This window comes from Leopardus geoffroyi, chromosome E2 (assembly GCF_018350155.1).
Source record: "Leopardus geoffroyi isolate Oge1 chromosome E2, O.geoffroyi_Oge1_pat1.0, whole genome shotgun sequence".
Taxonomy (NCBI): Eukaryota; Metazoa; Chordata; class Mammalia; order Carnivora; family Felidae; genus Leopardus; species Leopardus geoffroyi.
Genome location: NC_059335.1, coordinates 16455163 through 16477485, shown reverse-complemented (window position 1 = coordinate 16477485; position 22323 = coordinate 16455163). Strand labels below are relative to the sequence as shown.

At 35.6% G+C, this 22323-nt stretch overlaps 1 protein-coding gene across 7 annotated transcripts in view; it reads right to left on the bottom strand.

The window, feature by feature from the left end:
- Positions 1–13272: 13272 nt before the first annotated feature.
- Positions 13273–22323, bottom strand: part of ZNF570 (zinc finger protein 570) — a 39645-nt gene continuing 30594 nt past the window's right edge. For 6 of the 7 annotated variants that reach the window (XM_045441073.1, XM_045441078.1, XM_045441071.1 and 3 more), the window contains 2 exons: positions 21309–21338; positions 13273–17096 (listed from right to left, as the gene is read on the bottom strand). In XM_045441073.1, the coding sequence (XP_045297029.1) occupies positions 15739–17096; positions 21309–21338 (1388 nt within the window). In that variant the 3' untranslated portion in view covers positions 13273–15738. The remainder of the gene's footprint in view (positions 17097–21308; positions 21339–22323) is intronic. The other variant, XM_045441075.1, reaches the window with a different exon arrangement.

The following is a 22323-nucleotide window of genomic DNA, read 5'->3' as shown; positions in this document are numbered from 1 at the left end:
AACACAATGCACCAAAACTTACAGAATGCATCCAAATCAGGCTAAGAGAAATTTATAGCTGTAAATATTTACATTAAAAAAAGGAAAGATCTCAAAACAATAACCTAACTTTACTCCATATGATATTAGAATAAAGAATAATCTAAACCCAAAGCTGTAAGAAGAATAGAAATAATAAAGATTAGAGCACAGATAAACAAAACAATATAAAATAAAGATCAGCAAACCCAGAAGTCAGTTCCTTGATAATAACAGCAAAATTGACAAACTTTTGGCTAGGTTGACTATGAAAACAGACAAGAGAGAGAAGACTCAAATTACTAAAATCAGAAATGAAAGTAGGACATTACCAATTTTATAGAAATAAAAAGGATTATAATATTATAAACAATTGTAGGCTAAACAATCTGATAACATTGATGAAATGGGCAAACTCCTAGAAATATACTCTTAAAAAATACACAAACTACATAAACAACCCAAGAAGAAATAGGAAATTTGAACAGACCTATAACCAAAAAAGGAAATTAAATCAGTAAACAAAAGCCTCCTGGGGCGCCTGGGTGGCGCAGTCGGTTAAGCGTCCGATTTCAGCCGGGTCACGATCTCGCGGTCCGGGAGTTCGAGCCCCGCGTCGGGCTCTGGGCTGATGGCTCAGAGCCTGGAGCCTGTTTCCGATTCTGTGTCTCCCTCTCTCTCTCTGCCCCTCCCCCGTTCATGCTCTGTCTCTCTCTGTCCCAAAAATAAATAAACATTGAAAAAAAAAAAAAAAACCTCCTAACAAAGGAAAGCCCAGGTTCAAATGGCTTCATGGTGAATTCTTACAAAATTTTAAAGAATTAACACCAATACTCCTCAAACTCTTCCCAAAACTTGTATTAGAGGGATCACTTCCAAACTCATTCTGTGAGGTCAACATTACCTTGCTACTAAAGCCAAAAAATAAATAAAAAAACAAAAAACAAAACAAAAACAAACAAAAAAACTACTGTAAGGAAATAACTATAGGCCAGTATCCTTTGTGAATATAGATGAATATAGATGCAAAGATCCTCAACATAACACTAGCAATAATAATATGCTAGTGAACTCAGCAGCCTAGTAAAAGAACTACATACTATGATCAAATGGAATCTATCCCAGTCCTTTGAGGGTGGTTCATTCAACCTATGAAAATCAATGTAATGTGCTACATTAATAGAATGAAGAGAAAAACTATATGATCATATCAATTTCTACAGAAATATGTCAGAACAAAAACTAAATCTCTTAGAACAAAATATAAGTGTAAATCTTTGTGACCTTTGAGTATTGTTTTCTTAGATCTGATACCAAAAGCATAAGCAACAAAAGATAAAATAGATACATTAGAAATTTTTGAAATTTTTTGTTTACAAGAGACAACCTACAAAATGGGAGAAAATGTCTGCAAATAACATATCTGATAAGGGACTTGTCTTAGTCCTTCTGGCTACTATAAAAATTACTGTAGTAGAGGCACCTAGGTGTCTCAGTTGGTTAAACATCCAACTCTTAATCTCAGCTCAATGTCTTGATCTCAGGGTCATGAGTTCAAGCCCCCTGTTGGGCTCCATGCGGGGTGTGGAGTCTACTTAAAATTAAAAAATAAAAATAAAAAATAATTACCATAGCTGGGTGGCTTATAAACAACAGTAATTTATTGTAGTTCTGTATGTTAGGAGGTCTAAGATCAAGATGTCACCAGATTGCATGTCTAGTAGGACCTGCTTTCTGGTTCATAGTTAGAGGCAAGGGGTCACTCTGGGGCCTCTTTTATAAGGGCATTAATTTCATTTATGAAAGATCGCCCTCATGACCTAAGCATTTCCTAAAGCCTCCCATCATCCAATTACCATCACATTGGGCTTTAGGATTTGATGTATGAATTTGGGTGGGCTGGGATGAGGGGGGGGCAACACAAACTTCAAACCATAGCAGAAGGTATGTTCAGAATATATAAAGAATGAATATATGAAGCTCAACAAAATGAGAACCCAATCATTATAGACTGAATATTTGTGTTCTCCCCAAATTCATATGTTGAAATCCTAACCTCCAATGTGATGGTATTGGGAGGTACAGCACTTGTGAGGTAGCTAGATCATGAAGATAGAGCTCTCATGAATGTAATAGTGCTTTTATAAAAAGAAACATGGAGATGATTTCTTTCTTGACCATGTGAGAATACAACAAGAAGATGGCCATCTACAAACTAGGGCCTTGGTCTTGGACTTCTAATATCCATAACTGTGTAAATATGTATTTAAGTCACCCAATCTATGGTATTCTGTTATATCAGCCTGAACTGAGACATCAATTTAAAAATTGGAAAAAAGATTTGAATAGACATTTCTTCAAAGATATACAAATGGCCAATAAACATGTGATTTGTTTATTTATTTTTGTTTATTTATTTGAGAGAAAAAGCATGTGCAATCAGGAGAGAGGAGTTGGGGGGGGCAGAGAGAGAGAGAGAGACAGAGGATCCAAAGTGGGCTCCATGCTGACAGCAGAGAGCCCCACACAGAGGGAGAGAGAGAGAAGGAGAGGGAGGGAGAGAGAGAATCTTAAGCTGGGTCCATGCTCAGTGCAGAGTCCAATGTGGGGCTGGATCCCATGACCCTTGGATCATAGCTGAGCTGAAATAAAGAGTCAGACACTCAACCAACCTAGCCATCCAGGCATCCCCCTTTTTTGGCCAATAAAGAAAAATGATTAAAAGATCACATGAAAAGATGATCACCATCATTAGTCATTAAGGAAATGCAAATCAAAATCGTAAGTAGCACTTCATACCCACTGGGATGGTTATACTCTAAAGGATGTACAATAACAAGTGTTGGTGAAGATATGGGGAAGTTGGAACCATTATACAGTGGTGTTGAGAATGATGTGGTCACTTTGGAAAACACTTGGCAGTTCCTCAAAAAATTAGACATGGAATTACCATATGACCTAGCGGTTCTACTCTATGTTATATATACAAAAGAAATGAAAACATATGTCCATGCAGAGCCTCATACACAAATGTTTACAGCAGCAATATTCATGTAATTCAAAATGTGGAATTATTCAAATGTCCATCCATTGATGAATGGATAGATAAAATGTGTCATAGCCATACAATGGAATATTTTTTTTAGCAATAAAAAGGTATGAAGCTTTTACCATATGATGCAGCAATCATCATATGGTAGTGTTTACTCAAAGGAGTTGAAAACTTATGTACACCCAAAAACCTGCTTACAGTGTTTATATGAGCTTTATTCATTATTACCAAGACTTGGAAGTGATCAAGATGTCCTTCAGCAGCAAAATGAATAAATAAACTGTCATACATCCAACAATGGAATATTATTCAATGCTAAACAGAAATGACATATCAAGCCTTGAAAAGACATGGAGGAAATTTAAATGCATGTTACTAAGTGAAAGAAATCAGTCTGAAAAAAAAACAACACACTATATTATTCCAACTATATAATATTTTGGAAAAGGCAAAACTTTGGAGACAGTAAAAAGATCTGTGGTTGCCAGTGGTCAGTTGGGCAGGGATGGATAATAAAAGGAACACAGGGAAGTTTTAGGGCAGTGAAACTACTCTGTATAATGTAATGGTAAAAACATGTCATCATAAATTTATTCAAACACATAGAATAAACAATACCAAAAATGAACCCTAATGTAAATTATGTACTTGGGATGATAATGATATGTCAATGAAGATTCATAAACTATAACAAATGTACCACTCTAGTGGGGGATGTTGATAATGGGGCAGGTTCATGTGTATGGGGACAGGGGATATATGGGATATCTTTGTACCTTTCAATCAATTTTGCTCTGAACCTAAAACTTCTCTAAAGCATAAAGTATTTTGATATAAAAAGGAAAATGAATTTAAATGCTGCATGTTACATGCTACAACATGGATGGATTTTGAATATGTTATGCTAGTGGAAAGAAGCCAATCATAAAAGACGACATATTCTGTGATTCCATTTATATCCAGAATAGGCAAATTCATAGACTCAGAAAGTAGATTAGTGGTTGCCAGAGCCTGGCTGCCATACTGTGTATGTGTGTGTGCATGTGTGTGTGTGTTTAAAATGCTGGATTGTATTTTTTTTTTTTTTTAGTGTATATTTTTGAGAGAGAGAGAGAGCATGGGGTAGGGGCAGAGAGAGGGAGATAGAGGATCCAAAGTGGGCTCCATGCTGAAGCAGAGAGCCCCAAGCAGAGCTTGAACTCATGAACCCTGAGATCATGACCTGGTCCCAAAGATGGACCCTTAACAACTGAGCCACCTAGGCGCCCCAATGTAAGACTTTTAAATGAGGCACATTGTTTTCTTCTAACCTACTTTTATTAAGATATAATCCACACACAATAAAATTCACCCTTTAAAAAGTACAATTCAGCAGGCGCCTGGGTGGCTCAGTCAGTTAAGTCTCTCTTCGGCTCGGGTCATGATCTCGCAGTTCATGAGTTCGAGCTCTGTGCCATGCTCTGTGCTGACAACTCAGAGCCTGGAGCCTACTTCAGGTTTTATGTCTCCCTTTCTCTCTCTGACCCTCCCCTACTCATGCTCTGTCTCTCTCTCTTTCTCAAAAATAAATAAAAACATTTTTAAAAAGTCTTACAGCAGTTTACTAATTATCTATCTATAAAAACACAGCTCAAAGAATTATATAATCCTTTCTCCTTATTCCAATATCCTCTCATATCCTTGATATGATCCCATCACATTCACAAAAGATAATGGTAGCAATAAAATAATTTTGTTCTTGTATTTTCCATCAGACTTCTAGTATTTCATTTTGAAAATTGGTATTAAAGTTTTAGGAACAGCTTTGAGCCTCAGATTTTTCTTTGTATAATAGGGATGTGAATGAAATCCCTTTCTCACAGCATTATTATAAACACTAAATGAGAATATGCATTTGCTTTTCTCTTCTCCACAGCACTAACGTGTTGAAATTCAGGAATCAGACTGGTAATGGCACATCACTTCCCTTGCTGCACAGGTTAATCAGCATTAATACCTCCTATGTATTTGTGTTAGAGTATGGATGATTTTCAGTGTATGGGTTCTTCATGAGAATCTACTCAGATCAGGAGACAGATATTGATAGTCATTTACTGGAGCTTTTTAAACGTGATTTACCCATATTCAATATATAAAAATCACCGTGGAGTGAGAAGACTATGGGCCTAATGAATACACAAAGTTCTTTTTCCATGTAAGAGAAAGAAAGAGAGAGGGAGGGAGAAAGCTTCAATTTCAGACCAGGTTCCTCATAAACAAATAAATATATTTAAAATACAACTTTGGAAGTGCTCTGAAGGAAAGAAATATGCATAATAAATAGTGGAATAATAACTAGTTAGAAAAACAGTGGGAATAATAACTGGTCAGAAAATAAAACTTTTTTTTTGAGAAAGTAAAGGCCAGTGTGTTAGAAATATAGTCATGCTCAAAAACAAGAAGACAAAGTATCACCACTCACAAAACTGAGAAATCTTTGAGAGATTGAATATAAAATGATATTAAAGAAAGGGGTGCCTGGGTAGCTCAGTTGGTTAAGCATCCGACTCTTGGCTTTGGCTCAGGTCATGATCTCATGATTTCATGGGTTAAAGCCTTGCATTGGGCTCTGTGCTGGCAGTGCAGAGCCTGCTTGGGATTCTCTCTCTCTCACTCTCTCTGTCCCTCCCCCACTCATGCAGTCTCTGTCTCTCTCAAAATAAATAAATAAACTTTAAAAATGTGTATAAAATTAAAGAGGTAAATGGCAGCTCAGACTATCTTCCATCATACTATATTAACACCACAAAAGGCAGGCCCTGAAGAGTATCCCATAACCAGAATGAGTGGAAGCTGAAGTAGGAGGTGGCTAAATCCAAAATCAAGGGAAGGATTAATTTGGAAAGCACAGCAAGTGTATCCTGGCCTGCTGACCTCAGTGTATGTATCTGTTCACAAACACACTTAGATATAGATAGCAGCCCACTCAGAATTGACAGAAGTGTCTCTTCCCAAAGAGTTAAAGAAAACTAAAAATAGAAGAAAGAAAATAAAAGTAAGTTTAAAAATTAATGAACTAGAAAGTATAGCTACAAGAATGGACCGATACAGACAAAAGCTTTTTAATTAAGAGACTATTGGAGCATAGTGACCCTTGTACAAAATGGGTTTGAACTGTATGGGTCCACTTATACACAGATCTTTTCAATAATGAGGGTAAAGTACTGTTAAAATATTTTCTCTTACTTATGATTTTCTTCTTTTCTTGGGGCACGTGGGTGGCTCAGTCAGTAGAGCATCCAACTCGAGATGTCAGCTCAGGTCATCATCTCACGGTTGATGAGTTTGAGCCCTACACTGTCAGCATGATGCGTATTTGGGATTCTCTTTCTCCCTGTCTCTCTGTCCCTCCCCCACTCACGTGCATGCACTCACTCTCTCTCTCAGAAATAAATAAATTTTCTTTAGCTTACTTTATTGTAAGAATATGCTATGTAATACATATAACATAAAAAATATGTTAGTTGAAGGGCGCCTGGGTGGCTCAGTTGGTTGAGCGTCCGACTTCAGCTCAGGTCATCATCTCCAGCTCCAGCCCTGCATGGGGCTCTGTGCTGACAGCTCAGAGCCTGGAGCCTGCTTCAGATTCTGTGTCTCCCTCTTTCTCTGCCCGTCCCCTGCTTGTGCTCTCTCTCAAAAAATAAACATTAAAATTTTTTTTAATATTACAAAAAAATAATGTTAGTTGATTATGTTATGAGTAAGTCTTGTGGTTAGTAGTAGGCTATTAATAATTAAGTTTTTGGAGAGTCAAAAGTTATACATAGATTTCTTTCTACACAGAGGGGTTGGCATTCCTAACTCCTGTGTTGTTTAAGGGTCAACTATGTAAGATCTGTTGACAGGGTTGATTTTAAAAACTAGAACAAAGCTACAAATATTTTTAGGAGTAAAAGTAGGGACACAACAAGAGATGCTGTAGAGATACACAATATAAGAGAATATATGAAAAACTCCACGCTAATAAGTTGGAAAATATAGTTGTTATGAAAAATTTCTCAGAAAAATAACGTCCCAAAGCTACAAAAAATAGAACATTTAAATAGATAATAAAGAATTTGAAAAACTACTTTAACACCTCCAAAAAGAAACATCAGGCCAAACAGTTTTACTGTTGAGTTTCCCCAAGCTTTCAAAAAACAAATAATTACATTTATGTTCCAAATTTTCCAAAGAATAGGAGTAAATGTCCATCAGCTAATTCACTGTATAAAACCAATAATACCATAAAGGCAAAAATGGGGAGAAAAGTAAAGGAAAATTAAATATCAGTCATATGATTATAAACTCAAAAATAATAGCCAAATATTAGAAAATAAGTATGGCTTAAAAAAATTTTTTTATGTTTACTTATTTTTGACAGAGACAGAGACAGAGCAAGGAAGGGAGAGAGAAAGAGGGAGACTCAGAATCTGAAGCAGGCTCCAGGCTGTCAACACAGAGCCCGATGTGGGGCTCGAACTCACAAACCATGAGATCATGACCTGAGCTGAAATCAGATGCTTAACCTACTAGGCCACCAGGCGCCCCTAAATATGGCTTTTATACACATATATACACACATTACAACCAAGGTGGTCTGTCCTAGGAATGCAAGGCTAGCTTAACATTAGAAAAATCTGTTAACAGACTTAACCATATTAATTGCTTAAAGAATAAAAACCATATTAAGAATCTCAGAAAAAAATATTCGTTGGAGTTCAAAACTATTCTTGTTTATTTTAATTAAACCAGAAAGAGTGTAAATTTCTTAATCTGATAAAGGATATCTATCTTTAAAAACCTACAGTAAACATCATACTTAAAGTGTAACATATTAGAATTATTTTTCCTTAAAAATTCAAAATAAGACAAGGATATCTAGCAATACTACTTCTATTCACCATTATACTGAGGTTCTAGCAAAGCAAATAAAATATAAAAGGAAGAAGGGAAGAGAGGAAGAAGGGAAGGGAAGGCCAGAAGACAAAATAGAAAGATTACTAAAAGAGAAGTTGTCATTATTCAGAGAAGATATAGAAAGCCCAAGAGAATCTAAATCAATAGAAAAAATAGTAGAACTAAGAGAGGTGCAGAATATAATACTAAACAAAAATCCATTGTATTTTTATGTATCAGCATAAAAACTTTAAAAAACACAATTTACAAGGACGCCTGCCTGGGTGACTCAGTTGGTTGAGCCTTTGACTCTTGATTTTGGCTCAGGTCATGATCTCACAGTTCATTGGTTCAATCCACCTGAGAGCGTGGATTCTCTCTCCTTCTCTCTCTGCCCCTGACCCACTCGTGCTCTCTCTCTCAAAATAAATAAACTTAAAAAAACCCACAATTTAAAATGTAGCAAAGATGTGCTTGATCTTTATGGAGAACATTAAACTTGATCAGAAATTTCAAATAATGCATAAAATAATGGAGAATAATAATATGTCCATGTAATATTATTCACATAAGGTTCCAACAATAAAGGATACTATAGATGACAGCCTAGAAAACATTTGAAATTTTAGCTTTAAGCTTGATTGGAAGGGAAACTGACATTTACATACATATAAAGGGACATCAGAAGTGTTGGTTTGGTAAATACCTACACACACACACACACACACACACACACACACACACACACACAATGTAATTGGCTTGGGAAACTTAAGGTTTGAGATTTTGAGATTTAGGTGCAAAATTGAAGTGGATAATTGAGACTGAATATCAAAACATCCTCAGGATTACAAATATGATTGTGGCATCAACCACATGCTTGACATTTTGGGAGGTAATAAGGTCAGTTATGAAGAATGAATACTGAGAGAAAAGACTTATGGGTGTCTAAATAAAATAGAAGAACTAAGACAATATGATTTTAGCTATTAAGAAGAAAGAAGAGAATAGTATATGAAAGGGAGTTAGAAAAGTACCAAACTCAGAAAAAGGGAAAGCCTAGACCTTTGGAATTACAAAATAAATGGTCCTTGGTGACAAATATTTCAAAGTAAAGTGACAAGACCAGAAGTTAAGAGTGAAGGTAGGAATGATTGAAGGCTTCTTCTTTGAGAAGTGAAGTATTAATGAAAAAATTTTATTTTTAAAAAATAGTATTTTAATCATATTTTGTTTCCTATCCATCTTTCTTTCCATGCCTTTTATACCAACTTATATTTCATTTTCACTACTCAGGGTGAATTTTTCTTATGTTTATTTGTAATGTACAAGGTAGATACATACATGGGCATGAATTGGGGTATTTGCATTTTATATTTTTGAAGATCCTGCCAAGTTACTCGTCAAAGAGGCTTTATTTAGACTGTCACCTTTAAGAGAGAGTATCTTTTACCCGTTCCTGGTTTCAGTTCTTTTAGTGGTTTCTCACACAATAAATATTAAGGAATCCAGAGAAACAGTGAAAGAGAGAGGGAAACACAAGGATCCTGCACCATTGTCGGTGAGTTTGTGTCCCTCTTTCCCTTCTGCAGAGTATCTGATATTTTACTTCTTCAAATGAGGTTATTAGTACTCCTGCCATTTGATTTTTAGTTTTTCAGAAAGTCATTTAAAATAGCTACAATATCTATTCTGATAATCATTTTCTTTCTTTTTCCTTCTTTGAATCATCTTTGATTTAAAAAAAAAATTTCAGAACACTCTCTTTTTAGTACACTGAGAATACAATTAGAGCTTTAGAAAAATTCTCTCCCTTTTTTTCTTTCAATTCTGTTTCATTGAGTATCATTTTTTTCTATTTGGTGTCCTTCTGTTAGATTCCTGGAGTGTTTTTATATATTTAGCAGTTTTTCTCTACCTGCCTGTTCCTTCTGATAAAGGTCTAGTTCTAGCTATCCAATATGGTTACACTGGTCACATGGTTATTGAGCACTTGAAAGGTGGTCAGTCTGAATTAAAGAATGTAAAATGTCACACTATTTTTTTATTACATGTTGAAATAATATTTTAGATATAGTTTGTAAAATACCTTACTATTAAGTTCACCTATTTCTTTTACTTTTATGTTTTTGATGTGGCAACTAGAAAATTTGACATTACATATATTGTTCTATTGCTCATAATATATTTTTATTGGGCAGTGCTGATCTAGTTACTTCAATATAGCTGAGAAGGAACCTATCAGAAATTGAAAAGACTCCTGGGGCGCCTGGGTGGCTCAGTCGGTTGAGCATCCGACTTCAGCTCAGGTCACCATCTTGCGGTCCGTGAGTTCGAGCCCCGCGTCAGGCTCTGGGCTGATGGCCCAGAGCCTGGAGCCTGCTTCCGATTCTGTGTCTCCCTCTCTCTCTGCCCCTCCCCCGTTCATGCTCTGTCTCTGTCTCAAAAATAAATAAATGTTAAAAAAAAATTTTTTTAAAGAAATTGAAAAGACTCCAAATAAAAAATGGCAAGAGCTTAGAGTTATTTTAAGTATTCTCTGACAATTAGTAATGCAGTATTTTTTTTTTTGTAATTCAGTAGGGCTAGAGATATATGGAGAATTGCCTTAGGAACTGGGAAGTTTAAATTTGGATTCTCTCTTTTGTATCTACTTGTCAGTCTAAAAACTTAGGAGTATATTCCTTCCTGTTCAATACCTGGCTGCCTGGTGAACATAGCCCACCTCAGAGCTGTTTATGAGCATAGAGTATAAGAAGCACAGTGACATTCCAGATCCTAGGGACCTATGACAAAACTATTTAAGTACAGTACTTCTTTCCTAAGCTACTATAAGGGACTGAGCTATAGTGCTGTGCATCTATATATTTCCATCTAACGGCTATTAATGAGGTAATAGACATGAAATGAGAGCAGTCACTTTATTTTTTAACTGCTTTTACTAATTTTCATTCCCTGGAGTGTGGTAGATCAGTGGTCTGCTTCATTCTGTCATCCTATCCCCTGTTAATATTCCCAATCATGCAGGCATATAGGTCTGGGGCTTCTTTTAAGTTCTGACAGTGGTAAATAAGTTATTTGATATTTTAATTGCTTATGTTTACATTTGACTTATAAATAAGAAAAGTATAGTGAAAAAATCTAAGTCACTAGAAATAAAAATTATGCTGGACAGTGATTATAAACATAGTGACCAAGTTAATTTAGGCATACATCTTTTAATCCAGAGTTACTACATATCTTTGTTCCTGTATGCTACATACCTGTCTTAAGTGAATTTCAATCTCCTGTTTCTACTATGATGACTTCACACCATTTCCCTTCTCCAGTTCCCTTTCCACTGCCCCCATACATTTTATAGAATAGTAACAGCTAACATTAAGCATTGCTAGGCATTAATATGTGTGATGATAATTCATACAACAATTCTGTGAAAAAGGTATTATCTCCTTTTAACATCTGAGAAAAAGTTCTGAAGGGATAGTAATTGGCCTATGAAAAATCTAGACATTTAAAAATGTTGGAAAGAACAGGGAATTAATAAATCACAGTGCATACAGAAAGGTTCTCTGTAAATGTTAAGAATGATGATGGATTTATTTCTGCATATACAGTCAACTAGTTTTTTACTAAGTCACCAAGAATGCAATGAGGAATGGATAATCTCTTTAAAAAATGGTATTGGGGAAACTGGTTACCCATATACAAAAGATTAAAATTAGATCTTTATCTTATACCATACTCCAAAATTAATGCAGAATGTATTAGACTTTCATTTGGACCTGGAATCATTAAACTCCTATAAGAAAACATAGGGAATAAGCTCACTAAAATTGGTCTTGGCAATGATTTTTGTATTTGACACCAAAGCACAGGCAACATAAAGCAAAAATAAACAAATGGAACTACAACAAACTAAAAAGCTTCTGCACAGCAAAGGAATCAATCAACAAAATTAAAGGCAATCTATGAAATGGGAGAAAATATTAACCCCTTACCAGATACATAAAATATGATTCTACATATCTGGTAAGGGATTAATGTCCAAAATATATAAGGAACTAATGTAACTTAATGGCAAAAAAAAAGCACAATAACAAAAATGGGCAAAGGACCCAAATAAACATTTTCCCAAAGAAGATACACAAATGGCCAGCAAGTACATGAAAAGTGCTCAACATCATTAATTATAAGGGAAATGAAAATCAAAACCACGAAAATGTCAACGAGTTATCACCTCACACCTGTTAGGATGGCTGTTATCAAAAAGGCAAAAGATATCTGTTGGTGAGGACATGGAGAAATGGAAACCCTTGTACGCTTTTGGTCAATATGTGAATTGGTACAGGCATTAAGGAAAACAGTATGTAGTGTTCTCAAAAAATTAAAAATAGAACTGCTATATGACCCCCCTTCTGCGTATATATTCCAAAGAAATGAAATCAGGATCTCAAACTTATCTGCATGCCCATCTTCATTGCAGCATTATTTACAGTAGCCAAGATATGGAAAAACCTTAGTGTCTGTAGACGGGTAAAGAAAACACACACACACACACACACACACACACACACATCCAATGGAATGTTATTCAGCCTTAAAAACAAAGAAAATCCTGCCATTTACAAAAACATAGCTGAACCTGGAGGACATTATGCTAACTGAAATAAGCCAGACATAGAAAAACAAATATTGTATGATCTAACTTACATGTAGACTATAATAAGTTGAACTCACAGTGACAGAATGGTGGTGATGAGTGGCTGGGGAGTGGGGGGAAAGGGAGATATTGATCAAGAGGTATAAACTTTCAGTTATAAGGGTAAGTGCTGAAGACCTAATGTAAAGCATGGTAACTTATAGTTAATGTATACTTGAAATTTGCAGAGACCTCAAGTGTTTTCACCACACACACACACACACACGATAACATGTAAGGTGATGGATATGTTAATTAGCTTGATTGTAGTAATCATTTCACAATGTATAAATACATGAAAACATCACACTGTACACCTTTATACATACAGTGTTGTCAGTCACAACTCAGTAAAGCTGGGGAGGAAGAAAAAGACTGATGGGGGAAAATGTGTAATAAGTAGGTCACAAAACCGTCAGCATAAGAATACAGTCATTGTCAAAACACTGATATACCAAATTGTTAACAGTGATTGCATCTGAAATCAATTATGTGTCAGCTTCTTTCTGAAGAGAATGATGAATATGGATGGGAACACCAGTGGCATGCCTGAGATATAGTAAGGAAGTAACTTGACAAAAGCAAATACTTAAATGTTATTTTTTTATTATGAAGTAGTTTAAATATACAGAAAGATATAGAGAATAAGAACCTACCTATAAACCAACAACCAGCTTTATCAATTTATAAGAATTGGCCGTGTTTGCTTATTTTTTAAAGAAGTGAGTGATTAACAGATATCTCCTTTTGCATCCTTTTCTCAAGCTCATTTTTCTCCCCCTCCAGAGGTCACCACTGTTTTGGATTTAATTATTATTTCCATGAATGTTGTTATACTAAATCTATATGGTATTTAGCCATGGAAAATACACATGGCATCAATTTGCGTATTTTCAAACTTTATATAAATGGTACCATATAATACAAAATACTGTCTAGTTCAATTTCATTAATATTGTTTTAAGATTTATCCATGCTGACAGAAATATCTCTACTTCATTCTTTTTAACTTGGGATCTAACTTCTATTCACCCTAATGGTTATTTTGATTGCTTTAAGCTTTTCATTCTTAAATTTAATACTGAAATAGACTTTCATGTATACTTCTCTAGACACATGAAGAGAGGAGAGACTATAAGAGGTTTAAGTGTGGAACTGCTGGGTCAGAGAGTATCCACATTTTCAACTTTACTAGATATTGCTAAATTATCCTAAATACAACTACTTCCAATAGCACTGTATGAACATTCGTACTGCTCCACATCTTTCCAGTAATTGGTACTATGATGCTTTTGCCAATGTAATGATTTTGAAATAGTTCACTATGATTTTATTTGCTTTTCCCTTACTGTAATGGATATAAACAATTATTCTAATAACCCCAAATCCATCTTTTCTCTATGGGTCTAAGCCATCTTAATCATATGCAGAATTTCTAGAAATAGGTCAGACTCGACAGCTGTCTTGCTTAAGAGTTCACACTTCATAGATGAATTTAGAACAAAGCTGTGAAATTAAAAGGAAAAAAGACCTGAGGAATTTTGGTTCTAATTGGAGTGAATTTGTGAATTAGGAATAGCTGACAACTTTTATTAGGCTGTCTCTTCAGTTTAGACCATATAATACTCCTCAGTTTATTATTTTTCATTTTGCTAGGTCTAGAAAATCTATTGTTTTATATTTAAGTGTTAATGATTTTAGCCTTTGAAATTTAACTCCATGAAGACATAGTCTTAGTATTGATCACTATTGTCTCCTTGTGTCTAAAACCATGTCCAGCAAACAGTAGGTACTCAATATTCACTGAAGGAGAAATTATATATATTATATATATTCCTATATATATTATATATATATTATATATATATAGGAAACCCTATATATATTTGTCTGTAGCTTTTTACCCTCAATTCCTATTTGGTTTAAATTTTACAACCACTGGCTAAAACATTCACAAACTTTATACTTTTTCTGTGGTGTAGAACAATTTAAATGCTTCTTAAATTACTTAGATTCACCCATACAATTGCGTGGGCCTGGTATATTTTTATGGGACAGTATGAATTTCTATGTTTATTGGTTTTTTGGAGTTGTGATCCTCTATTCTTTTCTTGATCTAAATGTGAGTTCTGTATTCTTCTCAATCATCATTCTCCTTATATTGTTTATCCAATTCTCTTTAGAAACTTCCTAAAACTGGTTGTAGGTGTTAGTAGTTCTACTACTTGTTGTCTATCCTGATTACGTATCTAGAGTGCAAAGACTCCCACTTATGTTTCTAAAATTTTTAGGTTTTCTTAATTCTGACCTGCTGCTTCCCAGGGATGTTCTACTTTGTCCACTGAAGAATTTTGTTCTAGCTGTGGAGTAACTTAACATATGCTGTGTATGTAGAACAGTGCCTGGTGCAGAGTAGACACTCAACACACGTTAGCTATTATGATTTATTGAATATCTGCTATAATTGATGTGCTACGTGAAGCACTTTACATGCAAATTTATTCCTTTATATGCATCAGTCTACAACAGACACTATATCATTTAATAATCACAGTTCTACAATGCAGTATCCTTTATTATCCCTATTTTAAGAATTAAAGAAAACCCTGAGGTTTAGATAAGTCAAACAAATTACTCAAAGTCGTACAATGCCACAGCAGTTGTAGAGCTGATTTTCCAGAATCTAAGCTCTTAGTCCTGGGAAGTGCCTAGTGCTCAGTGAAGGAGACTGGAATAAATAAAATAAGACTGAAAGGTATGTAAGAACCAGATAATGAAGCACCTCATAGACAATTTAAAGACTGAGGATATTAGCTTAAGAAAATAATAAGCCAAAAAAGAAAAAAAGTTTTAACTGGAGGCAGTGATGTATTCTTATACTCAAAAAAATCAGTTTGGGGCATGGTGGGAATGAATTTAAGGGGATCAAAAGTTGATATAGGAAGACCTCTTGGAAAGCTACAGTATGGTGATTGAGGTGAGATGAATCTACGGTGACTTTAGAGATAGAAAAAAAAGAATATAAATTCTGGATATATTTATGAGATAGTGTCTAGAGAACCTGGTGATTAACTGGATTGGGTGGTGAGAGTGACTCCCCAAGATGGATTCTCTGATGATGAGCAAGGTGTGCATGCTGCCTGAAAGTTTTCTTGCATTCCTTACATTCATAGGGTCTCTCTCCAGTATGAATTCTCTGATGTTGGGCAAGGGATCCACAGTAACTGAAAGCCTTTCCACAAACGTTACATTCATAAGGCTTCTCTCCAGTATGAACTCTCTGATGCTGAGTAAGGGATGAGTCATTGCTAAAAGCCTTCCCACACTTAATACATTCATAGGGTTTCTCTCCAGTATGAACTCTTTGATGTTGGGCAAGGTAGGCAATCTGGCTGAATGCTTTCCTACATTCTTGACATTTATAAGGTTTTTCTCCAGTATGAATTCTCTGATGTTGAGCAAGATGTGAATTCTGGCTGAAAGCCTTCCCACATTCCTTACATTCATAGGGTCTCTCTCCAGTATGTATTCTCTGGTGTACAGTAAGGTATGCACGAAGGCTAAATGCTTTCCCACAGACATTACATTCATAAGGTTTCTCACCAGTATGAACTCTCTGGTGTTGAGCAATGGATGATCTATTGCTAAATGCTTTTCCACATTCAATACATTCATAAGGCTTCTCTCCAGTATGAACTCTCTGATGTTGAGCAAGGTAAGCAAACTGGCTAAAGGCTTTCCTACACACTTTGCATTCATAAGGTTTTTCTCCAGTATGAACTCTCAGATGCTGAACTAGGTGTGCATTCTGACTGAAGGCTTTCCTACATTCCTTACATTCATAGGGTTTCTCTCCAGTATGAATCCTCTGGTGTTGAACAAGATTTGATCTCTGGCTGAAGGCTTTTCCACATTCTACACATTTATATGGTTTCTCTCCAGTATGAATTCTTTGATGAAGAGTAAGAGATGAGCTCTGGCTAAAGACTTTTTCACAGTCATTACATTTCAAAAGTTTTTTCTCTGTATAGATATTCTTGGGCTTAATGGCCATTAAATTTTTTTTAAAGCTTTTCTTATGTGTATCATGTTTATGTACTTTCTCCTCTTTGGTGGTTATCTGTTGTGTATGAAGTAGTGTGTTCGGATGGAAATTTCCCCAAGATTTGTTATATTCTTGTGCTCTTTTATTAACAAGGGCTTCTTCATGAGTGATTGTCTCTTCCTTGAAACATGCCTTCTGATTTACTGGCTGTGTCTCAAAATGGTCCTCACATTTCCATTCTTCTCTTAAACTGGAATACTCAAGGCCACAGCTTGTAAGTTTTTCTAGAATCTTCTGGGATGATTGTGCTTCATAAATATCTTGCTTTGAGGTTAATTCTTCAGTCTCACACCTAGATTCCCAGCCTGAAAAATAATTTAAAAACATGTCTCCTCTATGATGTACCAGAAGGAACATTTCTGAATTTACATTCATAAAGTGAAGTATGTGAATTTAATAACAAAACCCACAAGAACATTGGCTTTTGTAGTTCTGATGTTTGTAAGTAACTGAAAATAGATCATACAGTAACTTGAAGAGGAATGATTAGAAATTATAAGAAAATTAGTAAGGTAGGGGTGCCTGAGTAGCTCAGTCGGTTAAGCATCCAACTTCAGCTCAGGTCATGATCTCATGGTTTGTGAGGTCAAGCCCTTCATCAGGCTCTGTGCTGATAGCATAGAACCCACTTTGGATCCTCTGTCCCTGCCCCCCTCTCTGCCCCTCCCTCACACTTTCTCTCTCTCTCAAAATAAACATTTTTTTAAAAATCAGAAAGGTAAATCTCATGTCAATAAGGAATTATGGAGATGGATGGACTTGGTTATAATTTTATGCATGTATGAATAATACAAGCACTGAAATAACATCCATTATTATAGTTGTTTCTTGCAAGAATATTTATCAAACCTTGTGCCAAAGTCTTCTAATGCTTTTGATATTAAACAAAACAAAGATCCTTACCTTTATGGACCTTATATTCTTGGGGGAGATAGGAAATAAATGCTAACTGAGTAAATTTTATTATATGTTAGAAGGTACTAAGTGCTTCAGAAGAAGAAAAGCAGGGTAAAAGAGATTAGCAATGTTGGTAAAGTCAGAGGTAGGAATAATTAATAAATTAACATTTAAGCAAAGATTTGAAATAAGTGAAGAAGTCAGTCACTTAGATATTGAGAAAGAGAATTGTGGGCAGAAGAAATAGCCTAAAAGTAGAAGCACATATGATATGTTTAGGGAATAGCAAGAAGGCCAGTGTGTCTGGAGAGGTGTTGTAGAAGATGAAGTCAGGAAATAAAAGATAAGATTATTTAAGGTTTATATACTTTCTAAGGAATTTGGTTCTTATCCTGAGTGGGATGGAAAGCCACTGAAGTGTCTGTGGAGTAGAGGAGTGATACTTATGTACAATTCAATGAAAATACTGAATGGAGGCAAATATGGAAGAAGTAAGGGGACCTATGAATGTAGTAATCCGGGTGAAGATGATGAGGATCCAGACCAGAGAGCTATCAATGGAGGTATAGTGAGGTGGCCAGATTCTACATGTATTTTGTAGGAAATGCCAAGAGGATATCCTGACAGATTGGATATGGAAAGTAACAGTAAAAAGAGATGAGCAAGCCTTCAAAGTTTATGTCCTGAGCAATAGAAGAATGGATTAGCCATCAACATTGATGGGAAAGGCCATGGGCACAGCAGGTTTAGGTGGGGATATATGTAAGATCTGGAGTTCAGTTTTGAACATAATAAACTTAAAGTGTTTTTAATTTTTATTTTTAAAAATATTTATTTATTTTGAAAGAGAGCATGAGCGGGGGAGGGGCAGAAAGAGAGGGAGAGAATCCCAAGCAAGCTCCACACTGTCTGCACAGAGCCTGATCCAGAGCTCGAACTCACGAACTGCAAGATCATGACCCAAGCCGAAATTAAGAGTCAGATGCTTAACTGACAGCCACCCAGCCAAGTTGATTTTAGACATTGAAATGGAAATGCTGAGAAGGCAGTGTTATGAACCCATAAGACTGAATTTAAGATAGAAGTCTGGACTAGAGATTTTAAACTAGAAATTGCCAGCATATACATGACAGTTAAAGAGAATATATTACCAAGAGAACGAGTATAAAGAGAAGAGAAAGGAGCAAGTAATGAACCCCAGAGCACTCCAACGTTAAGATATTTGGGAAAAGAGAACAAACCAAAAGAGATTAAGAAGGAACAAATGTAAACCAAAAAAATCATGGCTAAGAATATTAATATCATATGATATGAAATTAAATGTTGTAATGAAAATCAACTTGTTCTGGGGTGCCTGGGTGGTTCAGTCAGTTAAGTATCCAACTTCAGCTCAGGTCTTGATCTCACAGTCTGTGGGTTCAAGCCCCACGTTGGGTTCTGTGCTGACAGCTCAGAGCTTGGAGCCTGCTTCAGATTCTGTGTCTTCTTCTCTCTCTGCCCCTACTCCACTCATGCTCTGTCCCTTTCCATCTCTCAAAAATGAATACATGTTAAAAAAATTTTTTTTGAAAATCAACTTGTTCAATGATTTATACTGAAAAAGATTAAAATACAGAATCACAAAACACACACAGTACTGGAATATTAGTCAAGAAATGTCACAAAAGTAATAATAACAACAGCTAATAATAATGACCATTAAAAAGAATTATGAATATGTTGTGACTTGCAAAACACCAGAAATGAATCATACCATAAATAAAAGGCAAATAGAATGTAGAAGCTATGTAGAAGAAGGGAGATTACTATACTATTTATACTTATTTTTTTCAAATAAGATTGTATCATTTTGCAACTTCTGAATCAATTTTAAAAAGCAATAGAGGAAGGCATAAAGAAAATAACATCAGGAGATAACTAACATTGACAACAGCAATGAAGAGGGAAAATACCCTAAAAATAAACTTTGCGAGAAATGAGCAAAAAGCTTTACAATTTTAATGAGGGACCTGCCCCCCCCCCTTAAATTTGAATAAAGGGAGAAGATTCATACTTTGTTTTTCTATATGAAGAACCAAAATGTAAAGCCATTAATTCTAAAATTAACCTATTACTTTCATTCAATTACAGTCAGAGCCTCATAGTGAATTTTTTAAAAAACTGGGTAATAAAGAATTTGGCAGGCTTTTGTCCATAGTTCCAAGAGGTAACCCTCTAACCACTCTAAGTTACTGGAAGGAGTATAATTGTGAGGCCCTTGGACCATACCTGATAGTTTAATATTTTATTTACTTTTGAGAGAGAGAGAGAGAGAGCGAGCACGAATGGGGGGAGGCAGGGGGCAGAGAGAGAGGGAGACACAGAATTTGAAGCAGGCTCCGGCCCTGAGCTTCAGCACAGAGCCTGATGCAGGGCTTGAACTCATGAGTTGTGAGATCATGACCTGAGCTAAAGTCAGACACTTAACTGACTGAGCCACCCAGGTGCCCCCATACTTGATAGTTTATAGCTATATTTTATGACTCATGGCATGCCCCTAGATAGTTTTTGCTAATGTGATGACTTAGGATGGAGGCTAGCCATGCCAGAAAGACCAACCATGTGATTAAAGGGTTGGTGCTTTGAGCTATCATGGTATCAGTCTGGGAAGGGAAGGAGGCTGGAGACTGAATCACATTGGGCATTGGGCAATGATCCACTCAATCATACCTACCTAGTTAAACCAAAACACAAACAAACAAATAACTCTGTAACACTGAAGCTCTCTTGAAAGCTTATTCTTTTGAATATTGAGATGTCTGGAAGGCCCTTTCATGTTTGCAACTCTGCCAGACCTTGCCATTGGTAGCTGTGCTTTTGGCTGGTTCTTTGTTATCTTTTGCTACAATAAAACTGTAATCATAATATGGTTCTTTCCTGACCTCTGGAGGTCACTGTTGTGAGTTATCAAACCTGAGGGTGACTGTAGGCACCCTCTTATCTGTAGCCAGCTAGTCAAATGAGAGTGGCCCTGAAGATCCCCAAACTTGCAGAAACTATCTGAAATAAGCACAGTCTTGTGGAGCACCATTCTCTCAGATTTTTCAGTTTGGCAAACTGACTTCAAGAATTTTTTTTTTAAATCCTAAAGTTTATCAAAATAGTAAACATCTATCCAGGATAAGACTATATGCTGTCCATAAAACATGCATTAATAAATTTAAAAAATTTTTAATGTTTTTATTTATTTTTGAGAGAGACACAGAGCGTGATGGGGGAGGGGCAGAGAGAGACAGGGAGACACAGAATCTGAAGAAGGCTCCAGGCTCTGAGCTGTCAGCCCAGAGTCCAACATGGGGCTTGAAGCTGTGAATTGCGAGATCATGACCTGAGCCGGAATTGGATGCTCAACCAACTGAGCCACCCAGGTGCCCCCGTGCATTAATAAATTTTAAAAGACTGAAATCATACAAATTATCTTTCTCAATCATAGCGAAATGAAACTAGAAATCAATAGCAAAATAATACTGGAAAAATCCACAAATATGTGGAAATTAAACAACACACACTTAAACAACCAATGGGTCAAAGAAGAAATCACAAGGTATCTTGAAACCAATGAAAAGAAAAATATAACATACCAAAAAGTATGGGATACATCAAAAGCAGTGCTAAAAGGGAAATGTAAAGCTGTTAATGCTTACATTAAAAAAGAAAGATTGCAAATCAACAACCTAACTTTACATGTGAACAAACTAGACAAAGAGCAAACTAAACCCAAAGCTAGGAAAAAGAATATACTGAAGTAGAGATCAACAAAATACATAGAAAAATAATAGAATCAACAAAACCAAGAGTTAGTTCTTCAAAAAGATTGACAAAACTGACAAACTTTTAGTTGGACTGACTAGGGGAAAAACAAGACTCAAGTAACTAAAATCAGAAATGAAAGGGGCCACATTACTACCAATTACAGAGAAATAAAAAGGATTATAAGAGAGTAGTATGGACAACTGCATGCCGATAAATTGGATAAAACGGACAAATTCTAAGAAACACACAACCTTCTAAGACTGAATCATAAAGAAAGAAAACCTGAACAGACCCATAACTAGTAAGTTGACTGAATCTGTAATCCAAAGCCTTCCAACAAATAAAGGCCTAAGACCAGATAGTGTCTGTGGTGAATTCTATCACAGGTTTAATAATTCATATAATCCTCCTCAAACTCTTCCAAAGAAATGAAGAGGAGTGAAGACTTCCAAACTCATTCTATGTGGCCAGCATTACTCTGATACCAAAGCCAAAGTAAGATACCGTAAGAAAACTAGAGACCAATATCCCTTACGAGCACTGATGTAAACCTCATCAACAAATACTAGCAAACTGAATTCAACAGCATATTATAAGGCTTATACACCATGACCAAGTTGAATTTGTTGCTGGAATGCAAGGATGGTTCAGCAAAAATTAATGTAACACACATTAACAAAATGAAGGAAAATACTCAAATGATGCAGAAAAAGCATTTTATAAAATTCAACACCCTTTTACGATAAAAACACTGAACAAACTGGAAACAAAAGGAAACTATTTCAACATAATAGAAGCCATATATGAAAAGCCAACAGCTAACATCATATTCAATGGTGAAGG